General features: G+C 37.4%; 1 protein-coding gene across 12 annotated transcripts in view; it reads left to right on the forward strand.

Annotated features, from left to right (window-relative positions):
• The window catches only part of Dgkb (diacylglycerol kinase, beta), a 756,320-nt gene that overhangs the window by 198,364 nt on the left and 531,904 nt on the right, over positions 1-26,052 (forward strand). For all 12 annotated transcript variants that reach the window (XM_063262362.1, XM_017594328.3, XM_063262364.1 and 9 more), the window contains 2 exons: positions 4,889-5,042; positions 23,371-23,511. In XM_063262362.1, coding sequence (XP_063118432.1) covers positions 4,889-5,042; positions 23,371-23,511 — 295 coding nt within the window. The remainder of the gene's footprint in view (positions 1-4,888; positions 5,043-23,370; positions 23,512-26,052) is intronic.

Raw genomic sequence — 26,052 nt, forward strand, 5'->3', positions numbered from 1 at the left:
CATAGCAGCTTTATTCATAATAATCAGAAACTGGAAAGAACACAGATGTCCCTCAACTGAAGTGAAGAATGGGTAAAGAAAATTGGTTCATGTACACAGTGGAATACTATTTAGCTATTAAAAACAAAGAAATCATGATTTTTTTCAGGCAAATGGATGGAAATTGAGAATGTTATTCTGAGTGAGGTTTTTCCAGAGCCAGAAGGACACATATGGTATGTACTTACTTATAAGTGGACATTAGCCATAAAATGCAGGATAACCGACCCAAAGAAGCAGGGTAATAAGGGGGTTGCAAGGGAGGATACATGAATATCACTCAGAGGGAGCAACTAAATAATTATATGCGGTGGATACAAAGAGGAAACTGAGTAGGAATGGGGGTGAAGAGGGGAACAGGACTGATGATCATGTTTGAGGAGAGGAGTAGTGGGAGAGGGTTGGGCATGTGAATGGAAATTGCTGGGGTAAGCTCTGGGACTATCTGGAGGTCTGGGATGCCAGAGATTTTATGATTCAGCCTAGCTGAGATTCTTACCACAGGGGGATAGAAAAGGAATTCAAGAAGAGAGAGGGAGACATTAACCTACCCACAAAACCTTCAATCCAAATTTGACTTGCTTACAAGATGTGCAAGGTTGAAAGTTAAACAAAGACTGAAGGAACAGCCAACCAATGATTGCCCCCCCAAATTGCGACCCATCAAATGCAAGAGAGCCAAGCCTTGGCACTGTAAATGATACTCTGCTATGCTTACAGACAAGGACCTAGCATAATTGTCTCCTGAGAAACTTCATCCAGCAGTGGATGGAGGCAGATGCAGAGACCCACAAACAAACATCAGGGAGAATTGAAGGAATCTTGTGGAACAATTGTGGATAGAATTGAACAAGCTGGAGGAGTCAAGGACATCAAGAGAAGACCTACAGAATTAACTAATCTGAGTCCATGAGCTCAAAGAAACTGGGCCACCAACCAGAGAGCCCTGAACCTCGACCCTTACACATTGGTAACACGTGTGCAGGGCCTGAACCTCGACCCTTACACATTTGTAACACGTGTGCAGCTTGGTCTTCATGTGGGACATAACAAGTGGAACGGAGGCTATCTCAGTCTCTGTTTTCTGCCACTGGATCCTCTTCCTGCGATCTCAACTGCTTGGTTAGGCTTCAGTGGGAGAGGATGTGCCTAGTCTGCTGGGACTAGATGTCCCAGAGTGGGGTGGTTCTCTAAAGTGAAGGGGAGGGGGCAATTGGAGAAGGGATTTATGAGGGTAGGACTGAACAGAGAAAGTAAGGGGGTTATGATCAGAATGTAAAGTGAATAAAAAATAAATTATTGGAGAAAATGATTTTTTCATTTAATAGTCTGAATTTCCCAAAATAAACAACACCTGTAGAACTCATTTGAAGATTTTACAGTATTCCATATTATAAAGTAAATGTGCAAATTAAGTATATTATCTATTTATGACAAAAGTCATGATTTAGGCAACAGTATTTTAGGTGATCTTTTCAATTCTTTTATAGAGAAAAGTAATGGTCATTCAGGAAACATTGGAAAATATTTCCTCAATGAATGTGATTTGGGAATATTAAGTCAGATGAGTTTTGTCAATAAGGTCATTTTGGTTTCAAAACTTTGTTCCGTATATAAAACTGGAAGTATAGTATAGAAATTTGTCCCTAAGTTTATAGTAAGGAATGTCAGGAAGCAGCTTCATATATTCAATAAATATTTTAACTACAGACCTTTTGACATCATCTTCTATATTTATTGATGAACAGAAAAATCCATTCTTATACATGCAGTGGTTCACTTTTTAGAAGCAAGAGATTTTAAAAGGTTTTACACTCTCAACTCAGTAGTTTGAGAGTGTTGTCTAATTATAAATAAAAAGAGAAGCTGAAGTTTTGATTTAGGAAGGGAGTGAATTTTATCATTTTGAGCCAATAAAAGGACAAATTAAAATGTAAAACAACTAATATATTTCCAAGACAAAATTACCTTTTATTTATTCCATTTATATTTCTATTTCACTATCAATATACCCAAGATTCTAAAAAGTACTCTATACTGATGTTTTAAAGAGATTTGTTTATTTATTCTGTGAGTACACCGTCACTCTTTTCAGACACACCAGAAGGGGACATCGGATCCCATTACAAATGGTTGTGAACCAATCATGTGGTTGCTGGGAATTGAACTCAGGACCTTTGGAAGAGCAGTCGGTGCTCTTAACCGCTGAGCCATCTCTCCCTCTATACTGATTTTTATTCATTCAACTGTTAAATGTTAGTATTATGATATTATGAAGAAATTTTAATGAACAAACTACTAATAAGAAAGATAATGGAAAATATCATCCTGAGTGAGCTAATCCAATCACAGAAAGACATACATGGTATGCACTCATTGATAAGTGGCTATTAGCCCAAATGCTTGAATTACCCTAGATCCCTAGAACAAACGAAACTCAAGACGGATGATCAAAATGTGAATGCTTCACTCCTTCTTTAAATGAGGAATAAGAATACCCTTGGCAGGGAAGGGAGAGGCAAAGATTAAAACAGAGACTGAAGGAACACCCATTCAGAGCCTGCCCCACATGTGGCCCATACATATACAGCCACCCAATTAGACAAGATGGATGAAGCAAAGAAGTGCAGACCGACAGGAGCCGGATGTAGATCGCTCCTGAGAGACACAGCCAGAATACAGCAAATACAGAGGCGAATGCCAGCAGCAAACCACTGAACTGAGAATAGGTCCCCTGTTGAAGGAATCAGAGAAAGAACTGGAAGAGCTTGAAGGGGCTCGAGACCCCAAAAGTACAACAATGCCAAGCAACCAGAGCTTCCAGGGACTAAGCCACTACCTAAAGACTATACATGGACTGACCCTGGACTCTGACCCCATATGTAGCAATGAATATCCTAGTAAGAGCACCAGTGGAAGGGGAAGCCCTGGGTCCTGCTAAGACTAAACCCCCAGTGAACTAGTCTATGGGGGGAGGGCGGCAATGGGGGGAGGGTTGGGAGGGGAACACCCATAAGGAAGGGGAGGGGGAGGGGGATGTTTGCCCGGAAACCGGGAAAGGGAATAACATTCGAAATGTATATAAGAAATACTCAAGTTAATAAAAAAAAAAGAAAGATAATGGATTATTTTAATTTCTTGAGAACATAATCAACACACACATTATGTATATATATATGCTATATATATACTTATATATACAAAATTTGAAATTTAAAAGGTAACATACATATGTATTTAAAAAGGTCATACACACACATACATATATATATATATATATACATATATATATATATATATATATATATATATATATATATATATTAGGGAAAGCATCCCAGAAGCACATCACATTACACCTGCTCTCCCATGCAAGACTTTTGCAGGCTTCCAGTGGGAGGGTAACATTTTTTACTGGTTTAATTCAACATCTTTTTCTATAACTGCTAACTCTCACCTAACACATACATACATATATATATACACATAGCACATATACACATATATGCATATTACATACATAGATGTATTGATACATAAATATAATTTACTCAAATCATTACCCATATCTTAAAATCTATATTTTGTACTGATATTTCAAATTATAAAATTTATTTTAAGTTTACTAAAAATAATGTGACATAAAATATGTTCCTAATGAATAAGAATATACATTCTAGAGCATATACATTCTCTCTCACTTTCCCCAAATATTCTTAAACATAAAAGATATGCAGTTTTTCATTTTAAAAGAGATAGCTTACAGAAATTACCTTTTAGCCACTCTAATAAAATGCAAACTATTTCATCTCAGTGAGCTCACTAATGGGTGAGGAAGGATTCCTCCAGGGCTCTGGAGGTGAGGCAAATCTTCTGGTGCATACTGTTGCTCTCCAGAGAACAGCCTCTTTTTCTGGCTTGTTGTCTGTAGCTCTGATGCCTAGTAATTCCCCAAACTTTCTCTTGTTCAACAACAGTACCTGTTTCCAGAAAACAGCCCATCTATGTGGCCTTCAGTGATAAGAGTACTTGTCAAATCCTAGTTAAGTACTAGTCACTAATATCCCCATACTTTTGTCCCCCAAACACCCACAGTTGTCTCAATGTCTCAGCAATAGTCATCTTATTTATTCTCCTCCTCTGCTGTGAGAACGCATGCTTTCTGTAGTCACCTGTGCAGCCACATTAAGCTTGAAGCGAGAATATAGTTTTCTTAAGTAGTGTTTCAAGTGGCCTTGGACTCTTACCCTGAAATGACTGCCTTCAGAGCATAGATTGGAGAAGACTTAAAGACTGTATGATATGTTTCCTTAGAATTCTCTATGTGAAGTTTTGAAATGATTAATCATTAATGTAGCCTTTGATTTGAAACAGTTGTAAATTACTTTTTACAATTTTCAAAACAATCACCATTATTGGGAAGGAAAGAGGTGAAAATGTCAGTGATTCTGTGTGCCTGATATATGAATATATGAGTCTACACCAGCTCGTTCACAATAAGTATCAGAGCTTCTTCCCAGCAGAATTTCGTGAGTTTGGAAATAAGATTCCCAACTGAAAGAGGTGGAAAGAAAATTTGAAATTCAAAAAGGTAACATTTTATGTCATATGGTTGCCATGGCGATAGATTCACCTAACTAGAAATCATGGTGTCTTTGTTCTACACTGTCAAAGGTTAGACACATGCCTGCCATCGCCAACAATAGTTTAGAACTGCTAAGCCTTGACCTCATCTTTCTTTTGTAGACTTGGATATAGAAAACGTCTCAGGTAATTTCTGAACATGGTAAAAATGTCTTTTTTATTTCCCTGGACCTGAAATTACATGCTTAAATATATGTGTTTTTAGACCATAGATTTTGAAGGATTCAAGCTGTTCATGAAGACCTTCCTGGAAGCTGAGCTCCCTGACGATTTCACTGCCCACCTTTTCATGTCATTCAGCAACAAATTCCCCCATTCCAGCCCCAACGTAAAGAGCAAGCCAGCTCTGCTTTCAGGTGGTGAGTATGTATAGAAATATACATATGACGTGCATTGTAAAGGAGACACGAGCATCACAACATTGAACTAAGCACTTTTGATTGAAAACTCTCTGTGGAACTTATACAGGATACTGACTTTTAGAATGTACCCAGTACAATAAGCGGTATAGAAAGTAGGATTCATTATGGCTTAGGCGTTCACATCTTCTTAATGACCTAAGAGATATTTTCATCAAGTTTAGAATATTTTTTCAAAATTACTAGACAAATATATAGACATTTAAAATTTAATAAAAAGGACCTATGCATAAGAAATTTATATTTAAGAATCAATAGTAGAATCTATCATTATACGTTTAAATTCATATCTGTGAGTTCAGAACATTCTTTTATTTTTCTTAGTTACATTTTTACACTATACATATGGTCCTGTTAGGATGACATATATTTCATTGCATTTTCCCAGGAATATAAAGCATGAACTTGTTTATAAGGTGATGAAGGACAGAAAAGAAAAGGTAGCAATAAAAATGAGACAGCTAGCACAGTGGGCAGCCTGTATGGTCCTTAGGTTGGAGGAGTCAAAAAACAGGGTCCAAGGCCTGGGATACTCTCTGAGATGAGACCACTGTTTGAGTGATTTGACTCAGTGTCTTCTGCATAGAGCTTCCTTCTAAGATTTCTCAGAGCAGAAACTCAGTGGGAGCATTAACAGACTTGAATCTCAGACCTCTTCTTTGTGGGTACCAGGAGAGCTGTGCTTCATGAACTAGCAGGAGGATCACTATGTTTCTTCACAGTTAGTGCTAAGTCAAGGAGAATATCCTCTGCTACACAAATCTTGTGCTGTAGGATGCATGCTTAGGGTTTGACCTTGCCTTTGCTCCTATTCTTGTTTCTGACAGTGTGCCTCTTCAAACCTGACAAATAAGAGGCTTGGATGCTCCAATGCAGTCTTGAAGTAACATTCCCATTAGTTGATCTCAGCAATTTTTGATTTGGAGAACAAATTTATGTGTGTGATATCTACTAATATCACTTCATTAAAGATAAGACATTGGGGAAGCCAGGGCAATTGGTCCATCACATGATAGCAAAGCCACTTGTTTGAAAAATATGTCCTATCATTAAAAGCCAAACCTAAGTGATTTTTGAGGTATACTGTTGTTTTCCACTGTTGAAACTCCTTATGTATTGTTTCCTGGAAGTTAGCTGGAAGCTCACTTCTGCATCTGCTTAAATTGTCGTGCTGTGTCATGTACTCTCTTAAACGTTTCAGCGTATAATCCCGAGAAACTGAGATTGAGAAAAACAGTATCGTTATAAAAATGATTCAAACAATTGAAAGCTCTAAGTACCCAAGAAAGGCAGTGATATGGAGGGCAAACCATAGTACCATGGACAGGGTGGAGAGACAATGAGTGAGAGAAAAGTGTAATCTCTGAACCCTGATAATACAAGTTTAAAAACTATTTTAAAAAGTAGATGTTAGAGCCATTATCAAACGATGAGCTGAGGCAATCTAATAATGCTCCCGCCACATGACAACTTGCAATGCTTTGACACAAACCACTCAGTTTTCTTTGCATAAAAAATGGCAGGAGCCTGATAGGCTCAGCCAGAGCAGGACAAACACAGAGGCAAATGCTCGCAGCCAACCATTGAACTGAAAACGGGGTCCCAGTTGTAGGATTTAGGGAAAGGATTGTAGGAGCTGAGAGGGTTTGCAACACTGTAAGAACAACAATACCAACCAACCTGAGCTCCCAGGGACTACATATGACAAAGAGTACATATGGACAGACCTATGCCTCCAGTTGTTTATGTAGCAGAGAGTGGCCTTGTTGGGCACCAATGGGAGCAGAAGGCCTTGGTTATGCCAAGGCTGGACCCCCAGTGTAGGGGAATGTCAAGGCGGGAAAGGGGCATGGTTGGGAAGCGGGAACACCCTTATAGAAGAAAGGGGAGAGGAATGGGGTAGGGGGTTTATGGACAGGAAACCAGGAAAGGAAATAACATTTGAAATGTAAATAAAAACTATCTAATAAAAAATGTTAGACATCATGTATAGTAACAAAGATGGTGTATGAAAATGAGCATGTGTACCACAGCTCTTTGTCACAGGTTACCTAATAATCTGCATGGCATTTTGTGAAATGGAGAAATTACTCTTGTAAAATCTTTTACTGCATCTCTTCCACATTGCCTAATGATATGAAATAATATTTGCTTTGAATCTGTGGAACTCCTAAGATGGATAAATAGCTTTATCCTGCTACCGAAATCTCAGCAAAGCCTTCAGTACCCGACATGCCACTTCAATAAGCAACTTCTGATTTCTCTTCCAGTCTATGAAAGTTACTGAAGTGTAGATATTATACTGTATTTTCAAACATTTTCAACACTTTAGAATTCCTCTTTAGAATTTAGAGTAATGGTGATTCTCAGACACTCTTACTATGCTAAGGTCTCCATTTCAGTCACTATGGTCTGAAGAAAAATAACAGAGAGAATTTTATAAATATGTGTACTGATACAACTTCAGACTTTTACTGTCCAGGATTTGTATAGCTTTAGCACTCCTTTAGTTTTGAATGTATCTTCTGGAAAAACAGTTTACTATTAATACGATCTCCTAATTCATTTTCATTGTTAAAATATTTTTAATTCTGAAAGTTTATGCAATTTTTACCCTCAGTCTAGACACTTGGAGTGCTGAGATGACTCAGCAGGTAAAAGCACTTGCTGTCAAACCGTCCTGAGTTAAAACATCAAGATCCACTTGTGAGAGGAGAGAATAATCTCAGAATGATTTTCTCACACTCCACATGTGTGCGATAGCAAGCACCTGTCTCCCATACATTAAATAAAAGTAAAAGCTTTGAAAAGTTAAAGGAAAAAGAAATGTAAAAGCTTAAAATGTTTCAAAGGTGGTATTCTCAACCATTAAATGCTTCAAGGTCTCCTCTTGGACTGGCTATTTATTCTACCAACCATGGATATGTATGTACCATATACCCATTGAGCTTGTTTGCTGAATCTCCCATAGGGCAACCCACTTATCGTCAAAAGGCTGACTAAATTCTAACCAAATGTGTTTCTACTTGTCTTGCTGATCTGCATTCTCAAATTGTCCATTTATAAGCATTACAATATATTTTACCTACCCTCAACTGCACTGTGTGAGGTAAACGCAAAGTACTCCCCAGCACTTGTCACGATGAGTATTAATCAGCCATTGACAAGATCACAGTTTCATCAATTATCATTGGTATCTTCAAGCAAGATCTCAACTTCCAATCTTTAAAATAATCTAGCAGGAACCTGATGCTATTTCCCCCTGACTTTCCAAGTTCAAGTTTCATTTATGTGCTCATGATAAATTATTATTTTCTGGACAACTAAAATCCTTGACACCATAAACCTATGAAGGCAGAGTTGAATTTAGAAGCCAGTGTGCAACAAAGAGAGAACACAGAAAATCCTGACCTCTCCACACTTCTGAGACGCTCTATGCCTGCCACTATGACCTTAGCATGAGTCTTTGGCCCATGCAACATAATTAAGAAAATAATTATGCTACAGGCTTCTCCTGCCTTCCTAATTCTATGTCTTTCTGGCCATGGACTTCAAGCCTCTTTTGTTGTCAGCTATTTCTAATGACTGGGTAATTTCTGTTCTTGCCATTTGTTTTGTTTTGATGCAATTTCTTTGGGAATTCTTTGAGAATTTCATACATGAATATAATGTACTCATACTCAATCACTGGCAGTGGCCATTTTAAATCCTCTCAAATCCACCTCCACAGTCTTAACTTCGTGTCCCCTTCTGTCCTACTTATCTTCTTCATCATCACCATCCTCTTCATCATCCTCATCCTCATCACCATGAGCCATTAGCACTCACAGAGTCACACTAGTGCTGTGATATGTGTATGGGTGTGCAGTCACTGGAATATGGTCAACATACTAGAGACCACATGCTTAAAATATTGGTGTTTGCCTCCCCACAGAGCTATCAATTATCAATAGCTCTTCAGCTAGGAGCTTGGTCTCTTGTGTTCATCCTCCAAAACAGAATCAAAAATTCTGTTTTAACTGTGTATAAGTCTTGTGCAGGATCCTGTGAACTGAGGTTTTTTAATTGATGACTAGGTTTTGTCATTGAGATAGTGTCTCACTATATAGAGCAGGCTCACCTCTAATGTATAGCGGTCTGCCTGTCTGCCTGTCTCTGCCTTCTCAGTGTTGAGATTAAAGGAATATGCCACCATGTCTGGCTTGCTGTGGGCTCATAAGCGTAACTATCCTGTCATGTCTAAAGGTCACGTTCACCTTAGTACTTTTCAACCCTTTACAAACTTATTTTACCGTCTTTCTACCCTGTTTTCCAAATATTAAAATATTCCATGAATTTGAGAGATATAAATAGATGTCAGACATGTGTCTTTTCATGTCGAGCAGTTCTGAGAATTTCTGGTTGTGGAGCTCTTAGACTCCAAAAGTAATACTACTACAACTACTTTGCTAAATGAATGGTAACAAGGTGTCTTCTGAAGGTGCACATCTCTACCTGTAGATTAGTTAAATTCCCTGACCACATCTGAGTAGTCTCTCTCTCTCTCTCTCTCTCTCTCTCTCTCTCTCTCTCTCTCTCTCCCTCTCTCTCTCTCAGTAGGAGTGTCCCCCCATTTATTGATAAGTACACAATAGACACTGATTTTCTGTATTTGGACATTTAAACAAATTGTGGGCCATTGTAATAGCCACCATCCACTGCACAAAGAAACTTCTCAGATGTGGACAGGGAATTTAACTAATCTACAGGTATAGAAGTACACATTTAGAAAGCATCTTTTTACCATTCACTTAGTGAAATAGTTGTAGTAGTATGACTTCTGCAGTCTAAGAGCTCCCCAGCCAGAAATGCTCAGAACTGCTCCACATGAGAAGAAACATATGTGATGTCATACACATGGTCAATACTTTCTTATATGATTATTATTTTGCCTTTACTCTATAGAAATATCTAAGTCTCTCCTTCATGACTCAGCCAAAGATTCACTGTAATTGTCTGACACAGTGGATTGAATACTGGAAACTAAATAATCATTATGGTGTGTTTTAGTCAGGGTTTCCTTTCCTACAAAATCATGGTCACCAAAAAGCAGGTTGGGAAGGAAGGTGTTATTCAGCTTACATTTCCATATTGCTGTTCATCCTCAAAGGAAGTCAGGACTGGAACTCTATCAAGCAGGTCAGGAAGCTAGAGGTGATGCAGAGGCCATGGAAGGATGTTACTTACTGGCTTGCTTCCCCTGGCTTGCTCAGCTTGCTCTCTTATAGAACCACAGACTACCAGCCCAGGGATGGCATCACCCACTATGAGATCTCCCAACCTTGATCGCTAATTGAGAAAATGCCTTACAGCTGGGTCTCATGGAGGTATTTCCTCCAGGGTATTTCCTGTCTCTGTGATAACTCCATGTTGTGTCAAGTTGGTGCACAAAATCAGCCAGTACATTGTGTCAAAACTTCATTATGTCCTTGGGAAGAAAACTGGCACCTTTGCAGAGGACATTCCTCTCATAGCATTCTTGACCGTTGCCTTCATAATTTGTGCCAACTCCATAAAGACACTGAAAATTATTGTCACGTATTTTTTTATTACAGGCATCTGTTAATAGCAGTTAGACATAACTGCTATATTTTAAGTACTGTAGACATTAAAAGAAAAGTTAATATAGCTTACCAACTTATTTGGATACACACTCTGCCTGTTCTTGTAAGGTGAACAAGGTATAAAATATAGACTCCACAACGATGAATAGAAGTCACGAGTAACTGTGGAAGTTTTGTTGTTTCTTAGTCATTTTATGCTGGAAAGCATAAAATTTCTCTAACAGTTTTACAGCACGGTCATATAGTTAATTGAAAGTTTGTGTTACTTAAGTGCTCATGCTATACCTTCATTAATATATGCATTAAATCTCCATGCGAGGGACATTTCAGGGAAGCCAAAGTCCCTTTAAAATAAAGGATGAAGGTATGAAATTAAGTGACCAATTTCACTGCAATCAACTCAGTGATCTAATCGTAACTTCATGATATGGAAAGAAGAAAAAAGGGTGCTTTTAACTAAGATGCCAGGCATCTTACTAATGCAAGGACAATCTGAGATTGTTCTGTGTGTGTTGGGGATGAGGCAGTGGTTCTTGTATATTTTCTTTCTCAATTGCTTTCAATATTAGCCTTTATGTCAGTCCCTTACTGCACCGAAAAATAATTGATTCCACTGAACTACCTAGTAATTATATGGTGAGTTGGCTTGAATATACTTGCCCCATGGGAAGTGGCACTATTAGGAGCTATAACCTTGTTGAAATAGGTGTGGCCTTGTTGGAGGAAGTGGGTCACTGTGGGTGAGAATCCTCTCTTAGCTGCCTTCAAATCAAGATAGTCATCTCTCAGGTCCTTCTCCAGCACCACCTCTGCCTGCTTCCTACCATGATGATAATGGACTGAATCTCTGAAACTGTAAACCAACCCTGATTAAATGTCCTTTATCAGAGCTGCCTTTGCCATGGTGTCTCTTTACATCAATAAAGTCCTAACTAAAACACCTGGTAGGCAAATTTTCTTTTTATGGGTGCGGAGTACTGAGCTCAGATCACACAGCTGAGCATTCCCAATGCCCTGAAATTGTGGTTTTGATTTTGCTGTTGGTAACTTTTAAGTTTAAATTTACATTGTTTCTCTACTGCCTTTCTCCCTCCAAACAGTCCCCCATATATATATATATATATTTCTAAGTATAGGCAGCTCAGTTTGTATAATGTTAACTACTACACATGTTTTCATGGCTAAGCACTTGAATTTGGATAATTACCTAGTGTACCTTTTCCTGGAGACAACTATTCTCCCATTCTCAGGATTCCTCCAGCATGACTGTAGTCCGCTGTGTACAACAGAGTTAACAGTGTCTATCTGGATAAGGAGGACAGAGCACTAGTGTGAAAGCGTGAGCAAGGATCTAAAAAGGGAAACTGCGGTATTTCAAACACATATCTTAGTTTGTTTTAAAAACGGATATTAGAAAATTCTCCTAATTGCATGCATCTAAAGATATCCTTCAACTCTTTGATAAAACTTAATAATGTAAAACATACCCCTTACCCTACAAGTTGCCCTGGCAATGCAAGTGACCAACACAGCAGCCATTTTCCAGTTATTTACAATTTGCAGAAGTCAGTTTTCCACCAAGTTAATGAAATGCCCAAGAGAATTTGTAAGAAGAAAGGGCAATTTGACCCTCTAATTTTCTAAGTTAAAGACCACGATCACTTGGCACGCTGGCTTATTCTTGGTTAAGTGGCACCTGTTGGCAGCAGCGCACACAGGAGCAAACCCAAGGTCAGGGTGCCAAACAGAGAGAGAAATGATGCTGGTGAAGAGAGAAAAGAGGAGTTGGGGATGCTGTGGGAGGTAGAGTGGAAGCTGTGAGTGTTGGAAAGGGACAGAGTGGGAGCCAAGACCAGGTGTGGAGCAGATCTCCTTGTCACAGTTATAACTCCTCTCCAAGTGAAATTAAAGATCATTGCAGGATTTTAAGCCTGAAGTAATCATGCTGCACTGATATGAAAGATGTGAAGAGTGAGTCTGAAGCAATAAAAGGTACTGAGGATATTTCATATTGAGAGAAATAATACACACATGCATGTTAATTGGCAAAAGTCAATGTACATTTTCCGGTCTCGGTATTTTTGCTGCTCAATTGGCGTGCAGTACTTTATCAGGTGAAGTTTTTAAATTATGAGCATCAACATGTGTCAATGCCAAGAGTAAAACATTTCATGTTTTCCACGAAGTCAAAAAGAGCTATACAATGCCTGTTGTTGACTGAAAAGGAGAAAAGAAATCAATGTTTTAAAAAGGAAGCTAATAAAGTAAGAACAGAAAATTAATTATACAACTAGAGGTAGCTACATGTAGAAAAGTAGCTTTTAATAATGTCCTTAGGAAAAACACAGTGATATAAGAGGTGTACTATTGTCTTGTGGTTTGTTGTTGTGTACGCATATGTGCGTGCGTGTGTGTGTGTGTGTGTGTGTGTGTGTGTGTGCATGTATGTGTGTTTGTGTGTTGCATTATGAAGAAACTTCGTAGATCTTTTATGTCTAATGAACTACTTGAGTTTCTAGAAGTGAACCAATGGGAGACAGGGTCTCCTCACTCCGAACTGCACAGACATTCAGTTTTGTATGACAGTGAACAAGATTTCTGGCACACAAACAGCATTTAAACTACAGTGCTGCAGATATTGATATTAATATAGCTGTTCTTTATAAGGCAATACGCTTTGAAACTGGCACACAAATGCTCTTGGAAAAACATCCAAGGATTTGCAGTCACTAGGGAATTCCTTTAATTATATAAACCTTTACACATCTCACATTGCTTAAGCACTGTGTTCACACTTGTAATTGCCCGCAGTTGTGATAGCTATAATGTGACTTCATTTTACTTCAACAAATATTTCATCCTGCAACCAATAAAACTTACCCATCAGTTAAAGAAGAGTTCTTTTTTGTCATGATTACTAAGTTGGGTTTTCAATTAAAAAATAAATATCTCTCTGACTTTTCTCTAGGAATAAGTCTTCAAAATGTTAATACTTTGATATAAATTTAGTCTTCCCAGAATAAATGTTTTCAAAAATATTTGAACCTAAATGATTATATGTTAAACGGCAGCTTTATCTTAATATTCTTGTACTTCCAGGTTCAAAAAAACTTGGAGAGATTGTAATGTCTTAGTGAAAGCAAATAATACAGTTGATGGTGCAGGTGCCCAGATCCAACCGCTTATCATATAACTAGGAGAGGTATGCAGCTTTATCTCACAGTAGCTAGAAAAAAAAATAGAAATATAGTGAAAACTTGCTTTCTCCCATGACAACAAGCCCTCTGTAGAAGTAGGGAGTTGAAACTGGCAGTCAGCACTACTTTATTGTCACAATTCAATAGCCACTTTTAAATGCTTAATGTAAATGCCCTGCGTATTAACTCAGATTTATGTTTTCAAGAAGTCTGCAACATTTATATCTATCTTAAAAGTATAGATAAATCATTCATAACCACTGCAACCAACTTGGATAAAATTTTTGTTAATATATGAGCATACATATAAGTATGAGTACAAAAATATATTTTTGCACTCATTCCCAAATGCATAATATTGGCTGGTACAAGGCATGGTCAATGTAGAGGATGAAAGTTTAGGATGCTCTGCTGTGGCTACACCTCTTTATTTTCCTCGAAATGTCTTTAGATTAGTCAATGTATCTTACAATATTTATTGAGAGTCAAGAGACAGAGTCTATCATCTATCTATCTATCTATCTGTCTGTCTGACTGTCTATCTATCTATCTATCTATCTATCTATCTATCTATCTATCTATCTATCTATCTATCTATCTTTCTATCTATCTATATCTTAATTTCCCTCTCCCCACATAAATATGCCTAAAGTACAGAATGCCATCTGAATTGTACTCATATAATCTTTTTTAATCTCTGTTTTGTTAATGGGAATAATGAATGTTTCTATTTCATTGGATTTAAAGAATATAAAAATATATAGAAATCTTCAAAATAAATGTGAATACACTATAAATACTCAACAAATGACAGCTTATTATCATTACTCATTGAACACACTGTAGTCTAGTGTTTTGGTTTTGCACACATCTTGATCAAATCTCTCTTTGACTTCAATTTTTTGTCATGCATTCTGAAAGCGAAGCCATGAGTTTAAATAATGTTATTAAAATTTATTTCAATCGCGTGTTTAACAAGTACTTTCTGATTTTAATATCAAGGTAATGAGTAAGCAATCCAAATTAGTTTTTCTTGATTTTCTTTTTTCCTTTTGGTGGTGGTGGAGTTTACAGTCAGGGACTCATTTTGTAGTTCAAACTAACCTAGAGCCATGACCTCCTCCCTAGAAAGTTGCTGAAATTGCAGGTCGATAGCACCATGACAGGCTTTAGTAAACATTCTTCAGTTATCTATGTATACTACCAAGTCATAGACTAATAACCCTTGGTGCTTGCTGGTCAAACTATCTGAATCTCCAAGTTCCAGCTTAAGTGAGAAAGTTTCTGTCTCAAAATACACAAGAGAATTTTTGGAAAAACAATGGATGTCACCCTCTGGCTTCCAAATCCACACCGTGTGAAACAATATATTATAAGGCAGCTATTGAGTACTGTTAGGCCCTTGAATTTAAAGAAAATGAAGCAGAAATTCCATTTTCATTCACTAACTTGGATCTTGTCAAAATTACTATGTACTTTATGTCCTGAGGAATAGAAAGTGAGAACATTTCTATCATTGTAGGAGTTTCATTTTGTTTAGTTTGGGACAGGGTCTCATGTGACTCAGTGTGACCCTTAAACTTCCAATGTTGTTAAGACAGGTCTTGTACTCTTGGTCTTCTTGTTTCTAGCTCCCACATGCCAGCTGGTACAGGACAGGATCTAGTTTTTAGAATTGAACCCAAAGTTCAGAATTAGATGTTATGTCATTGATAGCTGAATCCTATGCATCTCTGTGACCAGGAGTTAGCATTACCTACTGACTTTCAAACTTCCCATTGCCCAAAAGAAACAATGAGTTCAAATATAACCACCCTGCAAAAATGTTGGAACCAACAGGCAGAGGTATGTTAGCGCCACTCCTTCAAAGTGATCTCTGTGCTCAACCCAAACATGCCTGCATATCTTATTGTTTACTGCTTATTAAGATTCTATAATTTGTATTGTTTCTTCCATATTTATACCAATAAAAGCAGAGGGATTTGTCTTGTCCTTGTCACTGGTTTCAGACTTTTCCTCTGTTTAGCCCCACATTATGGGAAATAACATTTTATATTTGTTTATTATTGTACCCATTTTCCTGCTGGTTTTAAGCAGTAAAAATAAAAATAACTACATTATTATACTAGGACAAGTATATTTTGCATTTTAAGGGGTTAAGTGTAAGACTAATAAGATAAACTACAGTACTATGTCAATACACAGTACTGTATTTATTTTTTCCTGTTTGTGGCAATCAACATGACCATCACTGTCAGGATTAGAAATAGTATCATACTCTTCAATAAATTGCTCTATAAGACTTATGAATTTCCTCATATTAACAGAATAAAAAATAGAAAATTTTTAACTTCTAATGCTATATTACCTTATAGATTTAGCAACATAAGTAGTATCACATATTTCCATTGAAATGCTGAAGGAAAGAAATAAAAATAAAAGTGCATCTGTCATCTGAAATAAAATTGCTAGAAAACCACAAAAACTGAGGCAGACATTTATTTACTGTTCATTAAAAATCCATATGTTATCTGAGCCTGCCGTGTGAAACCTGTGAGTTCACTCATCACATTAGAGATAGAGAATGGAAGGCCAGGCTAATCCCAGTAATCTGGCTAGCTGGATAGGCACCCTGGGCTTCCAAATATCCTGTTTCACACAAAATAAAATGAGTCGACAAAATACATGAAATAGTCAAAGCAAACAAAACTCATTTATTAAACACTTGAACCTTGAGAGGTTAAGGAGATAACTCGGGCTTTAAGTGCAAGCTCTCCAAGTCTGCATATCTGGATTTGATCGACAGCAGCCACATAAGTGGTAGGCATTGCTGTACCTATAACCATAGGTGAGAATCAGAGACAGGAAGATCCTAGGGGTTTGCTAGCTAGCCAATCTTGCCAAGCCTGCGAACTCTGGGTGTATTGAGAGTTTGTTTCTCAAACGATGTGATGGGAGAGATTGACAAAAACAGCTCATGTCAGTTGCTAACCCAGACATCATGTCCAAATACACACACACACACACACACACACACACACACACACTCACTTCCTTTGTAATAGGTAGTAAAGGGTAAGTGCTCACTAGCGTGTCTGAGGTCCTGAGATTAATCCTCCGTAAGAGACAACAGAAACAAGTTATAAAGACATATCCATTAAGCTTTTCCTAGAATATATATGTATCTGTGAGAGCATACTGAACGCCATGTTGTTAGAATGTAGTATAATTGTCATTTATGTTTACTAATGCTGTTTTTATAATTACAGCTCTGAGAACAAATAGTCATAAATATATACATGTAAACCTGTATGTACAATGGCACTATCTAAGAGAAATACTCTTGAAGTTCAAATTATTATTATTCTGGGTGTATGCCCAGGAGTGGTACAGCTGAGTCTTCAGGTAAGACTATGTCCAGTTCTCTAAGGAACTGGCAGACTGATTTCCAGAGTGGTTGTACCAGCTTACAATCCCACCAACAATGAAGGACTCTTCCTCTTTCTCCACATCCTCACCAGCAACTGTTGTCACCTGGGTTTTTAACCTTAGCCATTCTGACTGGTGTAAGGTAGAATCTCAAGGTTGTTTTGATTTGCATTTCCCTGATGAATAAGGATGTTGAACATTTCTTTAGGTACTTCTCAGCCATTCAGTATTCCTCAGCTGAGAATTCTATGTTTAGCTCTGTACCCCAATTTTTAATAGAGTTATTTGGATCTCTGTAGCCTAACTTCTTGAGTTCTTTGTATATATTGGATATTAGCCCTCTATTAGATGTAGGATTGGTAAAGATCTTTTCCCAATCTGTTGGTTGCCATTTTGTCCTACTGAGAGTTTCCTTGGTTTACAGAAGCAATTTTATGAAGTCCCATTTGTCGATTCTTGATCTTAGAGCACTAGCCATTGGTGTTCTATTCAGGAAATTTTCCCCTATGTCCATGTGTTTAAGGTTCTTCCCCACTTTCTCTTCTATTAGTTTCAGCATATCTTGTTTTATGTGGAGGTCCTCGATCCACTTGGATTAAGCTTTGTACAGGGTGATAAGAATGGTTCAATTTGTATTCTCCTACATGCTGACCACCAAGTGAACCAGCACCATTTGTTGAAAATACTATTTTTCTACTGGATGGTTTTAGCTCCTTGTCAAAGTCAAGATACCATAGATGTGTGGGTTCATTTCTGGGTCTTCAATTCCATTCCATTGATCTACCTGCCTGTCTCTGTACCAACACCATGCAGGTTTTTTTTTTTTATCATGATTGCACTGCTTGAGGTCAGAGGTGGTGATTCCGCAGAAGTTCTTTTACTGTTGAGGATAGTTTTTGCTATCCTGGATTTTTTTGTTATTCCAAATGAATTTGAAAATAGTTCTTTCTAACTCTGTGAAGAATTGGAATTTTGATGGGGATTGCATTGAATCTGTAGGTTTTTTTTTTTTTTTTTTGGCAAGATGGCCCTTTTTAATGTTAATCCTGCCAATCCATAGGCATGGAAGATCTTTCCATCTTCTGAGATCTTTTTCAATTTCTTTCTCCAGAGACTTGAAATTCTTGTCATACTGATCTTTCCTTTGCTTGGTTAGAGTAACACCAAGATATTTTATATTATTTGTGACTATTGTGAAGTTTGTTGTTTCTCTAATTTCTTTCTCAGCCTGTTTATCCTTTGAGTAGAGGAAGGCTATTGATTTGTTTGAGTTCTTTTTATATCTAGCCACTTTGCTTAAGTTGTTTATCAGATTTAGGAGCTCTCTGGTGAAATTTTTGGGGTCACTTAAGTATACTATCATATCATCTGCAAATAGTGATACTTTCCTTTCTTCCTTTCCAATTTGTATCCCATTGACCTCCTTTTGTTGTCTGATTGCTCTGGCTAGAACTTCAAGAACTATATTGAAAAGGTAGGGAGAGAGTGGGCAGCCTTGTCTAGACCCTGATTTTAATGGGATTGCTTTAAGTTTCTCTCCATTTAGTTTAATGTTAGCTACTGCTTTGCTCTATATTGCTTTACTATGATAGGTATGGGCCTTGAATTCCTGATCTTTCCAAGACTTTTAACATGAAGGGGTGTTGAATTTTGTCAAATCCTTTCTCAGCATCTGATGAGATAATCATGTGGTTATTTCTTTTTTTGAGTTTCTTTATATAGTGGATTATGTTGATGGATTTCCATATATTGAACCACCCCTACATCCCTGGTATCATTTTCTGTGTTCTTGGATTCAGTTTGTGAGAACTTTATTGAGTAATTTTGTCCTGTTGGACTCGATTTATCACCTAGGTTAATATCCCTGATCACAGACAAAGCCACACTTCTCTATTGTTATGTGTCATTTCTCTCCTCGTGAATGGTTAATGCAACATTGTAAAAGGATCTTAGAGAACTCTACCAAACAGAAGGAAATAAGTGATAGGAAATACCTCCAGGTAGGCTTGGGAAAGATAATAAGGTTAATGTTTAAACTGTAAATATGACCACTATGAAGAAAGATTAATGCCCAATGCCTGCTTTCAGGAAGTAAAACTATGACTGATGACTTTTTTATTTCCTAAGTATGGCCATATAGTGGTCTTGGGAATAGAAATAAAACTGGTCAATTAATCACTTTCTTGTATTAATCACTTCAACTTTATTCAATTCTGTTGTGGATTAAAGAATGTTACTTATCGCAAAAAGAAACAATTAACTCATAAAAACACATGAAGGGACCTAAGTCACATGCTATCAAGTGAGAGAAGCTCTTTTGAGTATCAAACTACCATTTAATTCCCGCTGAATTTCAACACAAATAGTGAAAGTAATTGTTAGATTAAAGAGGCATGGGAATGGGATGCCCATGTTAGGTCATTGTGTTAGACACAGTTTCTATTGTTGGAACAAATCACAATGAATGGAGAGCAAGTTGGCAAGGAAAGGGTTTATTGGGCTTACACTTCCACACACACTACAATCATCAGTCACTGGAGGAAGCCATGGCAGGAACTTAAAAAGGGCAGCATTGTGGAAACAGGAGCTGATACAGCGGCCATGCTGCTTACTAGCTTGCTCCTGTGGCTTGCTCATTCTGCTTTCCTATAGAAACCTGAACCACCAGCCCAAGGACGACAGCATGAACAATAGGCTACCTTCCCCCAAATAAATCACTATTTAAAAAAACACTCAAAGCTGAATGATATGGATACCATTCTCAATTGAATTTTCCTCTTTTTGGATAACTCTAGTTTGTGGGTCCAGTTGGCACAGGACTAGGCAACACCAAAGGTAGGAACTATAGAGAGATGTTGATAGTGAGGGTTTGTGAATAATGAAGAGGGTATACAGGATTTAAACTGAGGTCTTTCTTTCTCTATTATATTTTTAATTTACACAAACACACACACAACACACACACATAATCTTCACAAATATAGACTTAGAACATTAATATTGTATACTTCAATTTTTGTCAAAATTCGTCTTAAAAATTTAACTTTACTCAGATAAACCCTGTGAATAATTATAAAGAGAACAGATCTTAGCACTTCAATTCATTTTAATTAGTCTTTTGGAAACTTTTCTTAGCATTCCTCTGTACAAATATGCATATTTGAACAAATTCTTTCACTTAAAGCATGTAAAATACAATGATGATGACAAATGCACATTAAAGCTCTTACTAACAAAATACTGTCAGCATAAAGACAGGAATGTTTACTTATCTTTGAGCAAACACAGTAATAATCACATTTTCATTCAAAATTGTTGCTAAATGTCTGTGGAGACAGAAAGTAGATGACCAGATGCCTGGAACTGAGCAGAGGGGGACAGGTATTTGGACAAAGATACAAATATAATGTTGATGGTAGCAATGGTTGCCCAACTCTTTGAACAGGCAAAAGACCATTGAGCTGCACATTTTAAATACGGGAATTACATGGGACATAAACTTTATATTCATAACAAAACATATTTCCCATAAAGTGTTATGACTGAAGTGAATGTTTATAGACTTTTTCACAATATACACAGTACAGACAAACGAAATGGAAATTGTGTGACCCTCAGAGTCCCCATATTTTACTTTTAAAATAGTTATCATGAAAATGAAAAGACAAATACCATAACTCTTGAAGAAGAAATGTACAATTTGACTTTATTTTAAATAAATTAGACAGTGTTTCTTCCTTTCTCCCTTGTTCTATTTGAAGATTTTGTGTTAAAGAATTGAGTGGATTACATCATTTCGGGACCCTGGGCTGGGCATTTGGAAAAGGGTTAGCTCCCCAGCTGGATGACTCATGTCAAAGTTTATGACTGTAATTTATTGTTTTGTGCTCCAAATCTGGAATTATGGTCACTTCAAAGGTCAACATCATAGTCCCTTCTATAATAAGTTAGAAGCCCTGATTTCTGCAGCTGGCTGAGCTTTAGTTGACCAGTTACAATTAACTTGGAAACTATTTGAAGCTCAGTATTATCATTGCCTTGTTTTTTTCTTCCTTTGGAGTAAAAAGAATAATTAGTTTGTATTGTGTATGTAGTGTTCCTTGCATTGTGAAGAAAATTAATTTAAAAATGTAGATCTCATTGATAACTGTGATTGAAAGTAAGAGTTGGTGTGTAATGACTCGCCATGGTAAGAGGGGAGGGAGGAAGTGAAGAGTGTCTCACAGGAGGGGCTTTGTGCAGTAGATTCAGGTGAAAGTGTCCCTGGTGAAATTTTAGAAATGAAACAAGAAGTAATAGAACCAATGTAAGTTACCATAGAAAATATTTGTGTTCCTAAAAGAGCCACAAATTGTACTTGTGTGTGTCTAGGTTGAGGTGTAAGTCCCTTTCCTTTCCACAGTGTCTATAAAGGAAAATACTGCCTATGTTGCCAAGGTTGAATGAGGAAGACAAGACTTCTGTGGCTGACAGTGAAAGTCAAGGAGGGCCATACTCATAAGGATATTTCTCGTCTGTCAAATGAGGATAATACAGTTGACCTCACAAGGTTAACGTGAACATTAAGTGAAATGACGTGTGAAAGGCCCTGTTAGTACTTCCAGCCTGGTAATAGAAACACTCTAAATGAGATCTGTTATTAGAGGCAACATCAGCAAGGATAAAAATTGAAGACATTCTGTAAAGCCTAACAGTTGCTCTTTGAGAATACTGAGCTAGTCAGATGAGATAAGAGGAAGTACAGAAAAAGTCAGAGTTGCAAACAGATCTGTCAGGGAGATTCGTGCCAAGGAAGGACAGCTGGTCAAACTGCATTTGTTTAAATCATTCTTCCTCAGCTGGTGTCAGGCTAAGAATCCACGAGACATCCAGTCCACTAGTCAAATACTTCTTGTCAAAGGTAAACCGTGTTTACACTTGAGGTTTTCCTCAGGACTTTTCAGATGTTCACCATTCGGTTTCAAAGGCTTCTCTGGGAGATGAACCCTCTGTGTGAAGCTCCTGTTACGTGACCATCAGCACACTGTGAACACTGTGATTACTGTGAACAAATACTTTATTCCTCTACAATGGTCGTAGAAGAAGACAATTCCTAAGATTCCTGGTATTCAAAAAGTAGTGAGATGGCCCAGCAATTAGAGCTATTTTGATCTGAGTTCTGCCCTGCAACCTACATGAAGGAGAATCAAAAGCAACAAGCAAACATGCTGCTGTGATCTGAATAAGTGTGCCATGACATACACATGTGTAGACACACAGGCACACATATACGGTCAGTCAATAGATAAACATATAAATGAATAAAATGTAGAAAATTCATTTTTAACATTTTGAAAGTATTGTGAAGACTTTAAAAACATAGAAAGTTTGAATATTTAGATCTGGCTGTCTTATAATTCGCTGGCTGGCCTTGAACTACATACATCAAGTGAAGACCATATTGGAATCTCACAGTCATGTGCTCTCCCTTTTGCCAAAGTGCCTATCATGCTGATTTCGATTTCTCTTTAATTCTGCTTATTCATACTCATGGACAGTATGGTGGCAAGTGGAATTCTTATGTATGGCGCTCGCTGGCAAATACTTGACATAAATATGTATTTTATGAACAATCACTTAAACTGGATAAATCATGATATGACAGACATTGCCTTTTCAGTTTTTATGAAAGGGAAATTCTGATATTTTCAAGTTAACTTTTATTTGTCACTGACTAATACGAAGAAAGAAAGATGAGCCATGGGTTCCTTGGATGATGTCTCCGTTTTCTCACAGCCCCGGGATGTTAAACTGACCCTCACATCCTTCAGTGGTAGACGGCTCAGCCCCTGCCAATGGACTCTGGAAGTCTCCCTCCTGTTTGCACCGTTCACAGCATAGCTGGAAAGTTAATATATTAGTGTTCTAGTGCATTTGATTGTCTTATATTTAAGAAACACACACATATGTTCACAATATCTAGTGCTATTTTCTTTAGTCATTTCATATTTGAGAACACAGTGAATATTTTAAATATGTGAGTACAAATATATTTTCCAGGTTTGAGGATGAATAAGGGTGCCATCACCCCTCCACGTTCTTCTCCAGCAAATACGTGCTCCCCGGAAGTGATCCACCTCAAGGATATTGTCTGTTACCTGTCTCTTCTGGAAAGAGGAAGACCTGAGGACAAGCTTGAGTGTACGGTTTGGTAATTCTGTTTCTCATAAAGCTGGAGTTCGGAGGAGAGATTGATTGGGTAGTGACGTAATTATACTTGCCTAAATTGTTTGTTAATTTAAAGTAGCTTGATTAAAATTTAAAGAACAAATACAAAACCAAACAAAAATAAAACCCCCAAAATCCAAAATAAAAAAAAAACAAAGAAAACCTGTCAGAATCAAGCAATCAAAAAGTTATCATTAAATTTAACTAAAACTGCATCCCACTTTCATAAAAGTTTTAATAAGAAATGTTGAAGTCTGTTTGGTATGATGTGAAATTCTATCTGTGTTTATCTATCAAATGACTCCTAAATTGTTTTATCCTCAGCTCTTTCGAGTTAACAAGAAGTTATCAGAAACTTTGAAAAGTTTGACAGAGTATTTATTCCTCTTTCTGAGGTAGACTTTCCAAATCTTCCAAGCAGGAAGTGAAAATCCCTCTCCCCTCTTGTGAGCATAAGTACACATACCCACACATGCCCACGCATTCCAAACTCCCATCACACACACACACACACACACACACACACACACACACACACACACACACAATTTACACACACAATCTACACTCTTCTCCATGGCAACCTCCCTCCACCATCACGTTAACAGTCTTTTACATGGCACGATTTCTCAAATACCTGATATATATTACTTGCTTCGGTATACTATTATTAATCAAGCAATATCTGTGTTTCTTTTGCAGTACTGTAGGTAGGAAACTTCTAAGCTCTAAATGCTCCTTATTAAATTGCAGTGGCTGAGCTCCCCCTGGTGGTGAAATGTACACATTGCAACGAAAGAGCATACTCTTCAAATGACCATAACTCTAAAACTCATTATAACCGCAGCAGGTGCTGAATACTCAGCTACTAAATTAATCAGATTGTAGTAAAGATTAAAGTGAATTAAAATTTTACTATCAAGAAGATAGTAAGGATAATAAAACCAAACTTTCATATTGCTTAATAAAAATAAAATTACTGTAATGTATTAGAACTGTAATTACGAAATGTTTTAGTTAAATTTAATTGTAACTGTTTGATAGTACTTCTCACAAGAGAAGTATTTACAATGATTATTTAGGAGTTACACCAGCTTAGGTTATGAATAAACCTTATGAATATAATTCTTTAAATGTGTATTTATTATTCATAAACACGGAGTATTTTCCTTTCAAGATTTATTTTGTATTCATAAGAACGTGTAGAAATCTCTCTCGTTCCAAAGTAAACAGTGAACTTCTCTTGAAGTGACAGCCAAAGAGAGAGTTTGCTCAGGTGTGGCCATTGCTAATGTTTGTGATGATGATGACCCCCTGATTTGGTGGCCATCACTCTGACTGAACAGAAAATTATTCAGGAATTCTGTGTTTTTACTTCTTTTGAAACGCTTGATATTTTCTACATTGATGAGTCAAGTTCACCCATCAATCAGTTTCTAACAAATTTGAAATTTATAAACTGTTTTCATCTGTACATTTATAAATTTCCAACGTTCTTTTTCCATTTTCAGTGTCTAGATTTATTCTTGGTGAGATGTACATTGATAGTGTCTGATGCACTACACGGTTCCTTTCAGGAGGGTTATATCATATTAAGCGTGAGATGCACAAGAACTAAAAGGAAGACATGGTGATTAGAAGAAGCAGAAGAGGATGCAATGCAGACCCTAAGTTAGTTACTAGTGAGGGAGAGAATTGAATCTGGACCTTCCTTTGAGGCAGCTAACCAAAAATGGTACACACACGCCTTGGTTTAAGTCAGACATTTCTGTAGAGTCACCCACCAGGATTACTTGCCAGATCGTACACATAGGTTACTGAGTGCCTCTCGACGTGGTACCTGATAATTGGCCAATTAAAATGAATGGGTATGAGCCACGACGTCTTTTTGCCCTGGAGCTCCACTTCAAGGAGGAGTAGAGCATGCAATTTCTTCTCTAAGGTGACATCCCATCACCACCAATTTCCCCGAATGGACTGCTTACCTCGGCATCGGTATTTCTGATTCTTTTCTGTTGATGGTTAGAGAGAGTGACTACCTTGTTTGCAAGATCCAGGAAAGGAAAGAGTAGTCTACCAAAATGACGATTCTGGCTATTTTCTCTTTCCTACCCTTGTCCAATAACCCCTTCGGTCTTTTAATGTCAGGTTTTGGTCAAAGCCTACCCCATTATGAAGAAATAAACATAAGCGGTTTCTTCACCGGCCTTTCCTTAACCCAGGCTTTATTTCTTTGTGGACACCTGCTCTAGTCACCTGGGAAGTGCTTATCTGTGTTGGGATTGTAAGAGGATTCCTTTCCCTTTCCTGGCGGCTATCATTTAGTCAGTCACATGGGTCAGCTGTGCTATGACAGGCCTGTTCCTCCTGGGCTGTCATCTCTCCTGAACATTCACTCTGCACTTCTTTCCCAGTTTCTGCCACTTGCGAGCCATCTCACATGATGAGTATTCTTTCCATCTCGTATTAAGACATCTTATATTGACCCTATGTATTACCAATAGGCCATTCATC

This window comes from Rattus norvegicus, chromosome 6 (assembly GCF_036323735.1).
Source record: "Rattus norvegicus strain BN/NHsdMcwi chromosome 6, GRCr8, whole genome shotgun sequence".
NCBI lineage: Eukaryota > Metazoa > Chordata > Mammalia > Rodentia > Muridae > Rattus > Rattus norvegicus.